At 42.0% G+C, this 13,482-nt stretch overlaps 1 protein-coding gene across 1 annotated transcript in view; it reads right to left on the reverse strand.

The window, feature by feature from the left end:
- The window catches only part of ABCA12 (ATP binding cassette subfamily A member 12), an 86,769-nt gene that overhangs the window by 35,194 nt on the left and 38,093 nt on the right, over positions 1–13,482 (reverse strand). The window contains exons 15-24 of the mRNA XM_075153739.1: positions 13,270–13,394; positions 12,272–12,445; positions 11,184–11,348; positions 10,003–10,204; positions 9,276–9,415; positions 8,585–8,704; positions 7,320–7,410; positions 5,779–5,958; positions 4,009–4,324; positions 1,304–1,418 (exon numbers count right to left, since the gene is read on the reverse strand). Coding sequence (XP_075009840.1) covers positions 1,304–1,418; positions 4,009–4,324; positions 5,779–5,958; positions 7,320–7,410; positions 8,585–8,704; positions 9,276–9,415; positions 10,003–10,204; positions 11,184–11,348; positions 12,272–12,445; positions 13,270–13,394 — 1,628 coding nt within the window. The remainder of the gene's footprint in view (positions 1–1,303; positions 1,419–4,008; positions 4,325–5,778; positions 5,959–7,319; positions 7,411–8,584; positions 8,705–9,275; positions 9,416–10,002; positions 10,205–11,183; positions 11,349–12,271; positions 12,446–13,269; positions 13,395–13,482) is intronic.

Consider the following 13,482-nt stretch of genomic DNA (forward strand, 5'->3'; position numbering starts at 1 on the left):
GTTTATTAAGAGATCTTTCTGCTGATATTGAACTGTTTCTTTTTTCAGTTTCTGGACAGGGCATACAACCAAAACATGCTCTTTCATACTTTGGCATACTGCAAGTTGATAACCAGGGAGAAACGATGCACTCACATTTCTGGAATGCCCTCAGTTTGCAAAGCAGTCTATTGCAAAAGAACAGTACAGACAGGAACTGCAAGTAAGAAGCGTCACAGCCCGCAAGCTCCAAAGCAACTTCTGGCCTTAGATTTGTAACTTTTCTAAAGCATTTTGGTTATTTTTTAAAATAATGCTAATTGATCCAGTGGCTTGAGTGTAAAAGCTCTTAAGTATCTTTGAAACCAAACCATTTCTCACACCCCCCCAAAACAACAAATAATAGCTAAATTACCATGGTTATAAGGAAGCAATATGAATTTATATTGGCTGATGATCAAGTCCACACGACTTGTATAAAACTGTAAATTTGTACTGATAAATCCAAAAGAAACTACAGGTGCTGGTGTCTTGTTGTAGACTATTACACACCTAAAAAGATTACTGACACCCTGGTATTTAGAGACAGTGAAACTGGGTTCCCTAAATCAGCGTAAGGCGCTGTCAGCTAGCCACTGGGGTTCATTCATTTTCAATCTCATCACAGTTCACAGAGTGCCCTTTCTTGGAAATGTTTTTGGTGAATCAGTATTTGTTTCCATGGTACCGGATAAAAACCAAATCTGCTTGAGCTTTTGTTGCTTGCTGAAGCTTAGTTTTACAAAAGTTCTTTGCTGCTCATCTCTGTTGACCGTGTTCACACTGAAAACCTGAGTTAATTTAATAAATTCACTATGTCTCGATGTAATTTCTTTTTCAATAGGCAACCTGAATGAAGAACTTAATTTCAGAGGAGCTGATGTAATATGTAGCACCTTCTGAAATATTAAGTATAATAACTTCAGGGATAGCAAATAAGTAACTTTTCATGTCTATGTCCCCAATAGGTATGGCTCAAAGCCAATTTTTAGAGAGCTTTAAATCTTCAGAAATCTTGTAATTTTGTGAGGTCCCCATGTTTCCAGTGTTCAGAACTGCAAAGCAATATTCTCACCACTTGAAGGGCAAATGCCCTGCATTTCTATGGTTTTGAGCTTGGTTACAATGTCAGAATTCAAACACTGCAGGTCAAACAATAGGTATTTGGAATATTATTTTCCTTAATGCTTGTTTTGCTCCATTTAGTATTGCACATGAGACATACTACCCACTAATAAGGAAAATCTGTTTATAATTTTGCACGCCCCAGAAAGTTTTACCGTACCTCATAAAGCCTCAGATCTTTCTCTTGAACAAGTGTTTTAACAAAATCAGCTATAAACAGCACCCAGGCAGCCATCAGAGCAAATGGAAGAGAATAGGTCACGCTGGTTAAGAACCTGTAAAAGGCAAATGCAGGCTTTAGCTGAATACAAAATGTTCTGGGGATTAAGGCTTTACACAGAATATATTTTTCAGAATAATACTTTGGTACTGGAAAAGACATGCTTGTATTTCAAAACGTGGAGTATAATTAATAATTACAAAAAAAGCTATTTTGCCATTGCATCGGATTTTCTATTCATGAAACTGCTGACTGTTCAAATTTTTTTTTCAATTTTTAAATTACAGAGGGTTTTCCGGATGCATTCTGGAAGTTTTGCTTGGCAGCACCATTGGCAGGAGTAGAAACTGCCATGGGCAGTAGCATCTCCTGGCTCTCTGATGGGGTGCATCCCATTTTGAAACATCACAGCAGCCAGCCATAATTCCCAGTTCTGTTAATAGATATAATGGCCAAATTTTGTAATCAGGCCATATTTCCTGGTGCCGGAGTTTGGACATAGGTGCTTCCCCTCAGAGTGTCTGTCCTATCACCCCATGGGACAGGTATTGCGGATCCAGGTCTACAACGTGGGCTTCACAATTCTTGGCTCCTCAATTTAGTTAAAACCTTCTTCCTGTGCCAAATGTGCGCAGAAAAAAAGATAACAATGGCCAACAGTAAATTTCTCCTTTTGTGATGGAAAGTAAGTTTTTATACCAGGAGATTCACTTCATTGTATCTACAGGGCTTATGCTTTCCTCCCTCATTTCTAAACCTGGCTTAAAAAAAAAAAAATCAGTGTTATTCCTGGGAAAAGTTTAATGTACAATAACAGTAAGAAATCAATATGATTACATTTGGTTTTAAGTTTTTTTACCTGTAAAGCTGAACTTTTCCCATAAACCAGCGCTTTCAGGAAATGCTTCCACGCAAATGAAGTCATATTTATAAAGAACAATGAAAAGGCATTTCAGCAGCTCTACTAGTTCTTTGTTGTTTGGGGTTTTTCTGGCTACCACCTTGTGCATGATCTCTAGGCTATTAAAAATTCAGCATTTCCCAACACCTTCTGTGTACTAGTATATATATTCCTTCCTTTTCCCTACAGGATGGTAACTATATGATAACAATCGATAAACAGTCATTTTATGATGACTTCTACTGGACGCAAATCCAAAGCCTTTAGGTATTTTAATAACTGAGCAAACTCATGTCCCTCTGAACCTGGGGTGGGGAGGGAAACCCGAAAGCAAGCTCTTTTCTCAGCAGCCCAAGAACAAGAAAAGGAGCAGATAGCACTGTCGTAAATGCTTCCAGCAGCCAGGTAATCATTGTACAAAACTATCAGCAATAATCCATGTATTTGCTGCAGGAAGTTGACGCTTGGTTTGAATGCTTACTGCCTGCATATTTGCAGGCACTTTGCATGCTGTTACCTTGAGAAGAGATTATAGGTCCCTAGCTCTCTTAAGTGACAGGCTGACACAAGAGGGTCTGCTATAGCTCCTATAGCTATAGCTCCCAGATAACCTTTCAGCTCATGCAGCAGACACCGCAGGCTTTTCAATAGGAAGAGTTCTAAGGTCTAGTCTGTACTTCTAGTCCAAGGGAGACCCTCATGTCAGGGTAGAGTGACCACCCAACCTACCAATACTATTTGCTGAACATCTTTCAGTGCTTTCTGATGGACATGAAATCCCTTCCCTGTGTGTTTTCCACACAGTTTGGCCACCAGCTGCGGTCACGGTAATAACTCTGAGGAAGTACCATGTTGCCAGCTTTCCAATGCAGACCAAAATTGTTTTGCCAGAGGGGCAGGTCCTCAGCTGTGAGAGATTCGCTTCTCTCTATTGCATTTGGCAGAGATGCAGTTTATACTAGCTGCAGATCTGGCTCAAGATGAGTGGAAAGGAAGATGATCCAAAACTTTTTGATCCGCTTCACCATTCAAAACTTATCCTGGTCCACACACAGTTCACACTGCACTGCCCTGTATAACAGGCTGTTAACCCTGGCAACTCAGCACATCAAAAGCTTCTCTGTCCTCCCTCATTATTGCAGAGATGAATGGTACATTTTCATCTTCCCTCTTATCCTTCTTAAAGCATCTGAGAGGCACCTGTATTGAGAACTATTCACTACACACCGAACATTAGCTAGAATCACTGCAATGAATAACAAATACCACAGCTGAATAGCAATCTCTAGGAACAAAGCTCATAAACCTAGGGACTCTTTTTTTGCCCCATAAATACATTTTCTAAGTTTTGCTGCATTGTCTGCATGTAAACACCTGCAGAACAAGCCAACACTCATATTTAACCCAAGTCCTGCCAACCCCAGTCTCAGTTCCACCATGTGTAGTACAACAGGGACAGCAAATTTTACTTGCTGTAAAACCTATAGTTACCATGACAATTCAGGTACATACAGAGCACCGAAAACAAAAGATTAGGTAAACTAAACATAGACCATGTATACTAGAGTCCAAAATTCTCTCTTTTGTTCAGACCCTTGGAAAAAAAAAAACAACAAACACAAAATGAAGTTATTTCTATGCCATGTGAACATGGCGTTAAGGAGACCAGCGCAGCCAGTGAACTCCACTGGTCAGACAAGATGAGCTTACATAAAGCATGAAGGCAAAAGCCACACAAACTTACATATCCTTGTTGTAGCAGGGGTAAGGCATGGCCTGGACTTGAACAGCTATTTCCTCTGGATTCTTGCCAGTCTGTAACTCAATAATGGCTCTTTCAATGCTGTCCTGGATATAAATAAACGCCCGGCTGTAAATCTGACTCTGCGAGGTGGAATTGTGCGGCCCCACTGTCCAGATGCGCTCCCTTATTCTGTTGGTGGTTTGCGTGATCCTGCTGCTCATTCGGATGGTGTAGTTGAGCACAGGAGGGAGGGCCAAGTCCCCGAGAACTGAGCGTCCAGGGCTGCTATGGCTTGAAGGCAGCTTGAAAATGATACCTTGGGAAAGAAAGGGAAAAGGCTTTCCTTCAGAGTCGACAGTACGGGAGCAGTACACACAGATACGTAGGAACTCGTCATTTTTATAAGCCTTTTCTACATTACAATCCATCATTTCATTTCTTTGCTGCACAAATAATGCTCAGATGGGTAGGCTGCTTATCGAGGGTCTAGAAGTGGAAACTATACATCACTGCAGCTACTCGTACTTTCAAATGTGACATTGGGTGATTCTGGGTGCGAAATACACCCCCAGGGCCTTTAAATCTTTTCCCACTGAGCATTCAAAAATCAAAGGCCCTGAAAATAACCAGCTGTATTTGGAAAAATCTTGCTGTTAACATGGACTGTCACATATCTGTTAGGTGTGTCACTCAGCACACGCACCTCTCATGAACGTGGCCAGAGGTACTCTATCAATAGAGCTCACATAGCGATGCTGTAACATAAAAACCTCAGGAATGCGGTGTTGAAAATTGCTCATGACCTATACACATATTTTTGTGCCCACACAAATTCCTTCAAAGCTGAGATGTCGAAGAATATAAAAGCTTTGCAAGTCCTGTTAGGAAATGACATGCTGTAGATACAGTTTGATAGACAGGACTTTTTTCCCTTTAAAATGTCTGTTTGAGTAGAGGCAATACCACAGATGTTTTTCTCTCCAGAATGTTTTTCCTGATTATTCCATATATAAAGCATACGATGGAATGGAGGACAAACAGGGAAGAAAACTGCTTTTATGGGAATAGACAAATATTATCAGGGTCAGAAGTTCCAAGAAAAGAAAAGATTTCTATCTACCCCTCAATTATGAGGTATAAAACCAAACAGGACTTATCAGTAAATCCTAATTGAGGAGATATTGGGCATTCTTTAAAAATTAAGACACATTTGTATCATTCAAACTAATATAAGGTCTTATTCTCTACTCCCCCCTGCCCCTCTCTGCAGTCTGATCTGAAGCTGCAATCCTATCCCACAAATGTGAAAAGTGTGTCTGAGAAGACCCAATACAATATTGCAGTGCTTGGCTGGAAGGTCTCAAGAGCTTTATGACCATCTAATAATCTGAACTGTCTCATATCTTTCTCGATTAAAGCATCTTTTCCCATGGGGGCCTGAAAGAAGGCAGCTGTTGTGAAGATCTCCTAAGGGCAGAGAAATTTTGTTCAAACTGAGAATTAATCAAGAGAAAACACCAGCTGACCAAAGGCTTTCTGCACAGACAGTGGAGGTGTAAGAGAAGAGGAGGTATAAAAAGGAGAGTGTAAAACACTGCCATAAGGAGGTTTCAGTGTGCAGTTCCCATACACACTGGCTCAAAATCGATTGCTGTGCGTGGGAGCTGTGACCACAACAATTGCTGGTGGAAAGCCAAACTTCTTATGCTGAACTCCCACCCTGTACCAGGCTAACTTTAACTTACAAGGGGACTCGAGACTGTCACATACTTGCGAAAAGCTCGTTCTTCAGAAAGAGCTCTTTAGCCACCATTTCCATTTCCTCTAAGTTTCTGACTGCCTGAATGCGATTAAATGAGACACAGGAGGACACATTTACAGCAAGGGTAGCTAACGTATTCAGCTGATCGACAATGTCAGCGTTGTTCTGCAATTCTAGCCGAATATCATCTGGAAAAAAAAAAAAAAACAAACACAAACAAAACCAATAGCATCACTACACATAGAAAAAAATCCATCACATCATTCCGCTCTTTACACTAACAATGACACCAGAAAGTAAGGAAAAAACCCATCATCCTAAACATTAAGTGTAAAATACATTTCTGCACTTAGCAGTGCAATGAAGGCAAGTTGTTAACCCAATTTTTATGTTAATAATTTGTCATATGCTCATGAGTTTGCCTTTGGGAGGATGCCAGCAATGGGATGTGACAGCCATCCCCAATCAGAAGTTGCCACTAACCTGCTGAGGTTTTAGACTCTCATATGATGCTCGCCATTCTTTCCACTTCTTATGGTTTTTGATGTAATCAACTCATCTGTTGAGCTGCTCTGTCTCAGGGGAGAATGTGCTTTATACAAGCACATCAAGGAAACATTATGTCTGTTGTGCTGATGTGTGTACTAAACCCGATAATGCACTTTAATAAAGACGCTGCTGTTTCCTGGCTGTTTTAAAAGGTGACTGCATAATGCAGTGTAACTAATATGGAACAGCTGCTGCAGGCACGACGATTTTATGGGGAGTTAAGACAGGAGACGCTACTCATGAAATAACACAGGGGTCATCATGAACAGTATGTAAATATCCTTCTGACTGCAACAGACTACAACCACTCTTGGTTTATGCTGGGTTTTGCTGGTGTAACCCAGATTTATGTTGACATGTATGGCCACTCATTGAAAAAGCGGGTAGGGACAATAAGACCAGCTAGAAGGGACTGTGATCACCATGCTGTGTACTAACAGGGGATGCATTCACCACCGCTGTTAGCTGATGATTCCCACAGTGCAGATCAGCAACTCTCGCCTTGAAGGACCATGCAGGACCACCAGAAAACAGCAAATTCCAGCAGAGCATCTCCTGTAATGATGCCTCTGGCTTCATCAGCCTGGGTACTTTTATCTGATCCCTTGCTTTTCTGCTCTGGAAAACTTTCAAGTTGAACCCTGATGTGATGCAAGTGAGCTCTCCACAACATTTCCCAGCAGAGTCCCAGGTAGCTCATTTGAAGTCATAATTATGGCTAAACAGTGTCCTCCAGTGGCCACACTCAGCTGCAGAGATTCCCATCCTACTATCCCTTCAACACTCACGAGAAACATCTCTTCATACAAGCCCTTTGCTTTCTAAGAGTCTTTTCCCATAGACCACAAGATTTTTTGAATCACAGATGAGATTGCCTTGCACTAAAGCATCTGATACTGGCCAAAGGAGAGCAGTACCAGAAGATGGCTGCAGTTTAGTGACTCTGGAGCTCGCAGACCTAAAGTACAATTAGGAAGGCAGCAAATGTGGAACAACTTACCCAGTTCATTTATCTGACTCAGCAATTCAACTGCATCCAAATCCACCATCAGCTTGATAAAAACCTGCACAAAGGGATTCTGCAGGGTGTTCTATCAACAAGCAAAAAGAAAAAAGCATAGTTTGACCAGAGCCCCTTTGAGCTTATTCAGTGTATTTCTAAAATACAACAGATCAGCTGCCTTCACTGAGTACAAGCCCCTCCGACTCCTTTCCTGATCTTCCGTCTTTCACTCTGTGTATCAGATGGGGAAATGTTAGCAATGAAAACATCATACAAAGCCCTGTGATTCCAAGCCAGTGTTTCTTGGAGTCAACAGAAGATGGCTATTGAGTCTCCACCAGGCACTAGAGTCCCATGGAAAAATCGTGGATAATCTTTGTTATTCTAAAAGTGCAGTAAATTTCATTTGTGTCTGTTTCAAGTCCTGTGAACACAGCCAGAGGACAATGGGTAGGGGACCAAAATTTATCTTGGAGACCAGCAGACAGATTTTTGTTTGGCTGAATAGTTCATTATCCCACCAATGAGTACAGTCAGCAGAGACTATTTCATTTCACTTTTACATCTTCCACTCTGGATTTTCTCTCAGTGCCATGGAAATGACAATGAATTCCAGCCACTGAAATTAACTTCTAGTGCTTTAGGGTTCCAGAGATCTCATTTTCATAGTTTTGTAAGAAAAGGAGACAACTTTTACTGCAGAGAACGGGAAGCATGTATGTGAAACATTACAGCCTACTGCTTTCTGTATCCAAGCAAGCCTAGGCTCCTTAGGAGGGGAGAAAGAAATTTTATTTACATTCACTGAGGTACAAACACACCTTCCAGCTCTTATGTGTGTACCCAGAGCTACATGCTTATTATAGATACTGTTTCATTTTCTGAAAAAAAGTCATTTCTTGCCTGGTCTTGGCTGGCTGGATCACTCCATCAAGCAGAAAGTTAATTTATAAACTGAAGAGCATTCCTTGCTCATCTTAGTCCTCCAGCAGGCCTCAGCATGGCCAGTGTCAAGGAGCATATTACAAACAGATCGTTTCAGAAAGAGGATTTGCATGGAAAGGTGCATCAGGAGTATTTCTGTCACAGGAACAGGCAAGCAGGCACAGAAACTATGAAGTCCAGGACAAAAGCCTGAGAAGGGTCTCCCCAGCGGACCTAAGATGTCCCTGAGGTCACTGGAACCCCAGTTTATTTCATTGAAGAAATCCATCCTCCCAATTCCCTCCCGCGAGAGAGACAGGGGAGGTAGGATCTCATACCTTGATCATCGGAACAGTCTGGTTTAACTTAGTCAGTGAATTCATGATGACAGGAGACTTGTCCAACCACTCCTGGGACTTCAGGGCTAGATCAGCCATCTGCTTCAGGGTTGCATTAGACTATAAAAAAGCCCACAACATATAAGGAGTCATTTATTCATTACCTCACAGCTTTTAAACAATAAATAATAAATCAATAAAACAGCTAAGACCAAATTTGGTTTCCTTAGGATTTTTCTTAGCGACCTATCACTGTCTGGCAAAATGCCCCTTAACACACTGAATTTGGATGTAAGTACTTAAAAATATGGCCTCATATGTGACATTCGGCGCATGTCTTGGATATCAGCTTTCCTTCTACCACTGGTCTGCTTGCGAACAAGTACTGGTTATAGCATTTGTCCTGGGAGACCTCTCTCTATTACTGGCTGAAAATACAGGGGTGAAACTTCATAAACTGAAGGCCTTAAAAAATTCTATTATAAATATTAGACCAACAGCAATTTTTTGGAGGTAAGATTCATTCAAAGACAAAAGATGACTCATATGACCAGCAATGCAACTAGGAAAAGATAATTTGACTAATACTCCAAACAGTCAGAAAATAGACTTCTGCTTCTCAAAGAAACAAGCCTCTGCCCACAATCCTTTTGAGTGGGCATATTCTGATGTACTGTAAACAGAGCCATACCTTTCCCATGATTGCTCGAGTTTCAATGGTATCTGGTGTATAAAGGATCTTCCCAAGCACCATTGGTTTTAAAAAAGACCAAATCAAAGCTCCAGTTGGGGTCTTGACCAGGTCCAGGTAAAACGATAAGCAAAACGGTGCTGCAAGGGGAGAAAAGCAAACAAATTGCACTGAGCACAAAGAGACCAGACATGAGAAAGCTACCAGTGTATTTTTCCCCATCCGCCCAGTTTGTTGCTGTGTCCAGTGAATGACTTCAGGGTGCTCTTCACTGACTGATATAATGTGTCTTGACAAAAGCAATCCACCCCCAAGATCTCCTGTTGCTGAACTCAAGACAACAAGAGCGTCATTGTTCAAGCCAAGATCCTCTGCTTGAAGGTTATATGGAGTTTTGTGAACTCAGAGGTGCTAATAATGTCCGTACAGTCGGAAAAACTACACATCAAGAAAAAGCAGTGACCTGTCAAGCCCTAAGACCAGATCACCAACAAATGGGAAACAGTGCAGTGTCAAGCACTGCTAAGCTACATAGGCTGTTTTCCTTTTCACATTTATGGAAATAAACCACCAATAATTAAGGCAGTGCAGATCTTCAGCTAGCATAAATCATGAGCACCTACAGCCCTCCAGAGACATATGGGGGAATAGCTCAGCACTGGATCTCTCTGGAAACAGCAGAGTTTGGCTCTGAATTACTTTTGCCTTAAGGAAAAGCCAGACTTACTGGAGTCATGAGGAATCCCATATTTCCTCATCATCTTTTGGACATAGACATCCTCCACAGAAGAACTGTTGCTTATAGGGTCTCCAAAATCGGGAAGCAAGGACTCAAAAAACAGGGGTGTGATCTCCTGGTTGCAGAGGACTTTTGACATGGACTTAAATGTGCCATGTGTTATCCTAAAGTTGTTTGGTTTAAATAATGCCTGCAGAAAAGACAAAATGCAAATAAATGCTGCACACTAAAAGCATCCCGTTCTGAGAGGAAAAATAAATAACAGAATTAGAAGGCAAGGACTGAACATTTTTACACTGCTTTCTTATGAGAAATTTGTCTCTACAAAAAAAGGGACTTTCCATGGAAATCATGCTTTTATGGCTAATCTCTGCTATGACAGAGGTGGGAAATTAATTTCCAGGTATGAGATCCAATGTGGGAATTGCCTGTAACGTGTGTATAGGAATTGCCTATAATGTGTGGCTGGTGACACATATATACCCTGGGTTACAAGACAGAATTTGTCACACAGATGTGCCATCCCCTATCCCCATTTAGTCCACGACGGCATGTGGTTCTGCAATGCGCAGGTAAGGTGATTACTAGAAATGATTCCTGTGATCTATGCTGACATTGACTATGGATCAGAGAGGGATTGAATCCAGTGCTGGATGAAGTTAGTGCAACCGGCAGAGCAGGACTGGGTTTGTACTGAATGTTTTGGGCAGTCTTGAGGCTTTGGGTGTGTTCTAACGCACACTAAAGCTAAAGCAAATTTTTGCTGTTGACTTACATGGTTTTGGATAGCCTTTAGTGGGCAGTTCTCCAGTTGCTTTCACAAGCTGACCCCTTCCAGTAGACCGGTATATTTTGCTGGAAGTCTACCCTCCTTCAAGACAGTTGTTTATCCCCTGCATTTTTCTTCCTAGTGTCCCTCCCGCAGCCCATGTTCCTAGTGTCTGCCCAGTCATGAGCACATGATGGTCCCACTGCTCCAAATCAAAGCTCTCCCAGGAAGGCAACATATAAGTTTGACAGAGATTCTTCTTAGGACACCACTGCTTTAAAAGAGAATCAGTAATCTATGATTTAATGCACCTTTGACTTCTAGGGTGCTGTGGAAACTGTTCCTGTGGAAACTGTTCCAGTGGTGTTTTGCCTCCAAAGCACACGCAGACTACACATACCTTAGTCAGTGGCACATTTCTAGACTGCCGGAGCTTTTTCAGTGAGTGAATAGCTTGTAGCAATGGATCAACGCCAGATTCAACCTGGTGTCTGAAATATTTCATTTTTGTCAGAAGGCCTAACATCTTGTCCACGGGTTTCTGAAGTTCCTTAGGGAAAAACATCTACAAGAGGCAGGGAGGAAATCAATTATGATTAGCAGGAATCTGTGCACACATGCATGTACACGCCCATATTGTGTTAATTCCAAGACAAAGCTTGTGGGATTTTCAAAACTGCTAGGAGGCTTAGGGAGCGGATGTCCCATGGGAAATGAATGGGATTTATATTCCTAAATCCCCAAGCGCTTTTGCAAACCACTCCCCTGAATATTACATATTCTGAACAGTGCATGTTTCCAAACACATACAGTTGAGAAATGTGTATCAGATATTGGCTGGGATATAACCCGAGTCTCTAAGAGGTAGCATTTCGCACAACACAGATGTCAAACGCTACAAGTGACTTTTGACCTGAGCCAAATTCACTGGCATTCTCATTTAATAACTTTTGTTCCCCAGGATCACTTCTGTAACATTTTAAAATATTTGTTCAATATGCATTTCTCTGTGAATGGTATTTTTACATGCTGTGTATATAGTTGTGTGTGCGGGATATTTGAATCATTTAATAACTTGGCAGTGCCAACTAGACTGGGAAAATATATTTTACAGGACTTTTTCCAGGGCTTCCCTTTTCAAGGAATAAAAAAATTTAGTCCAGTGCCTTATTTTTGGGGAGCCTGAACTCAGTTGGGAATGTTCAAGAGGTTGTGACACCACATAAACAATACTAGCAGATAGGGAGCCATTTAGAGTAGGTCCAGTGCCTTTAAATGAGGTTTGCTGGTTTACACCAGCTGGGATCCTCATTTATATCCACACTGTCACAGCATGGATATGCAATAAAAATTACTGCATGAGCAAAGCCTGATCTTTGGCTTGTATATATCAGTATAGCTTCTGGCCACTGCAATGATATTTTATGACCTTTCAGCCACTAAATGCAGCAAAGACTATAGAAAGCACTCTACAAATCCAGCACTAACCTTGTATAAGAAATTGTAAATGTCCAAGTGTCGTAACAGTGTGACCCCCAGGATGTACGTCTCACGAGTCCTCTCTGAAAGAGAGAGATTGCAGAACTCCTCTACTACTGTTTGCAGCTGTGGGTCAGCAGGACGGATGCCGCAAGACTCCAGCTGGAGGATCTGAGAAATGAGCTGTGTTTGCACAAAGAAAGAAAAGATTTGTTAGGGGGTAGACTGCTCGCTCCAGTATGCATGGATTAATCTTGCCTTGCTGCTGTTCTTTCCACACTGTCATATTTCAACCCTGAGAACCAGAAAACGCCTACCCATTACTCCTGCTCCAAGGGACAAATCCTAAGGACTGTGTTTTACTGCCCAGCTTGCACAGTACTGCCGAGCTTTTGGGGCTTTAATTTCCCACTGACTGATGCATGTAAAGTTTGGAAAAGAGCACGCTGTTTGGGGCTCAGTCCAGACAAGATGATTGGGAAGGGGAAAAGCATCTGGAGCTCTGTTTGCGCAGGAGGCTGAGGAAGGCAAGCTCATCTCTCATTATGGGAGGCTATTTTTGGACCCCGAGTGCTCTCACGAATTGTGGCTAGAGGTGTGCTTTCCATCCGGACTGCAACAACTCCTCAGCACTGAGGACCCCACCAAGGACTCCACTCAGTCCTCATTAGTCCGTTGCAGCGAGCTGTGCCCTTGCTACGGATCGGAGCAATCACTCACCAGGCAATGCATGGCTGCTTACCAGCTACTGGTGACAGCCAGAGAAACCATATGGCTCTTGGTCTCCAATGGCTGAACTGACATCGATGACTGCTCTTACTGCGTTTCTGGTGGCTATTTTGATCCATAACATGCTATGCTGTCTATCCCTGTGGGATCGTCTACCTCTCCCTGTGCTGTCACACATGCAGTGATCTGCTTAGCTGCATTCACTAACAAATTCTGGTTTTAATGGTCTGAGAGGTAGAAAGCAACAAGATCTCCCACCAGGATAACAGCAAACTTACCTGACTGCTGTTTTCCGGGAGAGATGCTTCCAGAAGAGCATCAATACTGGCTGTGGACATTCCTGTTGTGTTTTTGAGATCCTCTTTGAGCTGGTCCACATTTTTAAACACATCTCTCAACTTTTCTGTAAAGAACAATCAAAGAACAATTGACATACAGCAATCTCAAGCACACAGAGAGGACTTTAGGTAAAGTATGGAAGCGCGGTACAT

This window comes from Calonectris borealis, chromosome 6, assembly GCF_964195595.1.
Source record: "Calonectris borealis chromosome 6, bCalBor7.hap1.2, whole genome shotgun sequence".
In the NCBI taxonomy this organism is placed as follows: domain Eukaryota; kingdom Metazoa; phylum Chordata; class Aves; order Procellariiformes; family Procellariidae; genus Calonectris; species Calonectris borealis.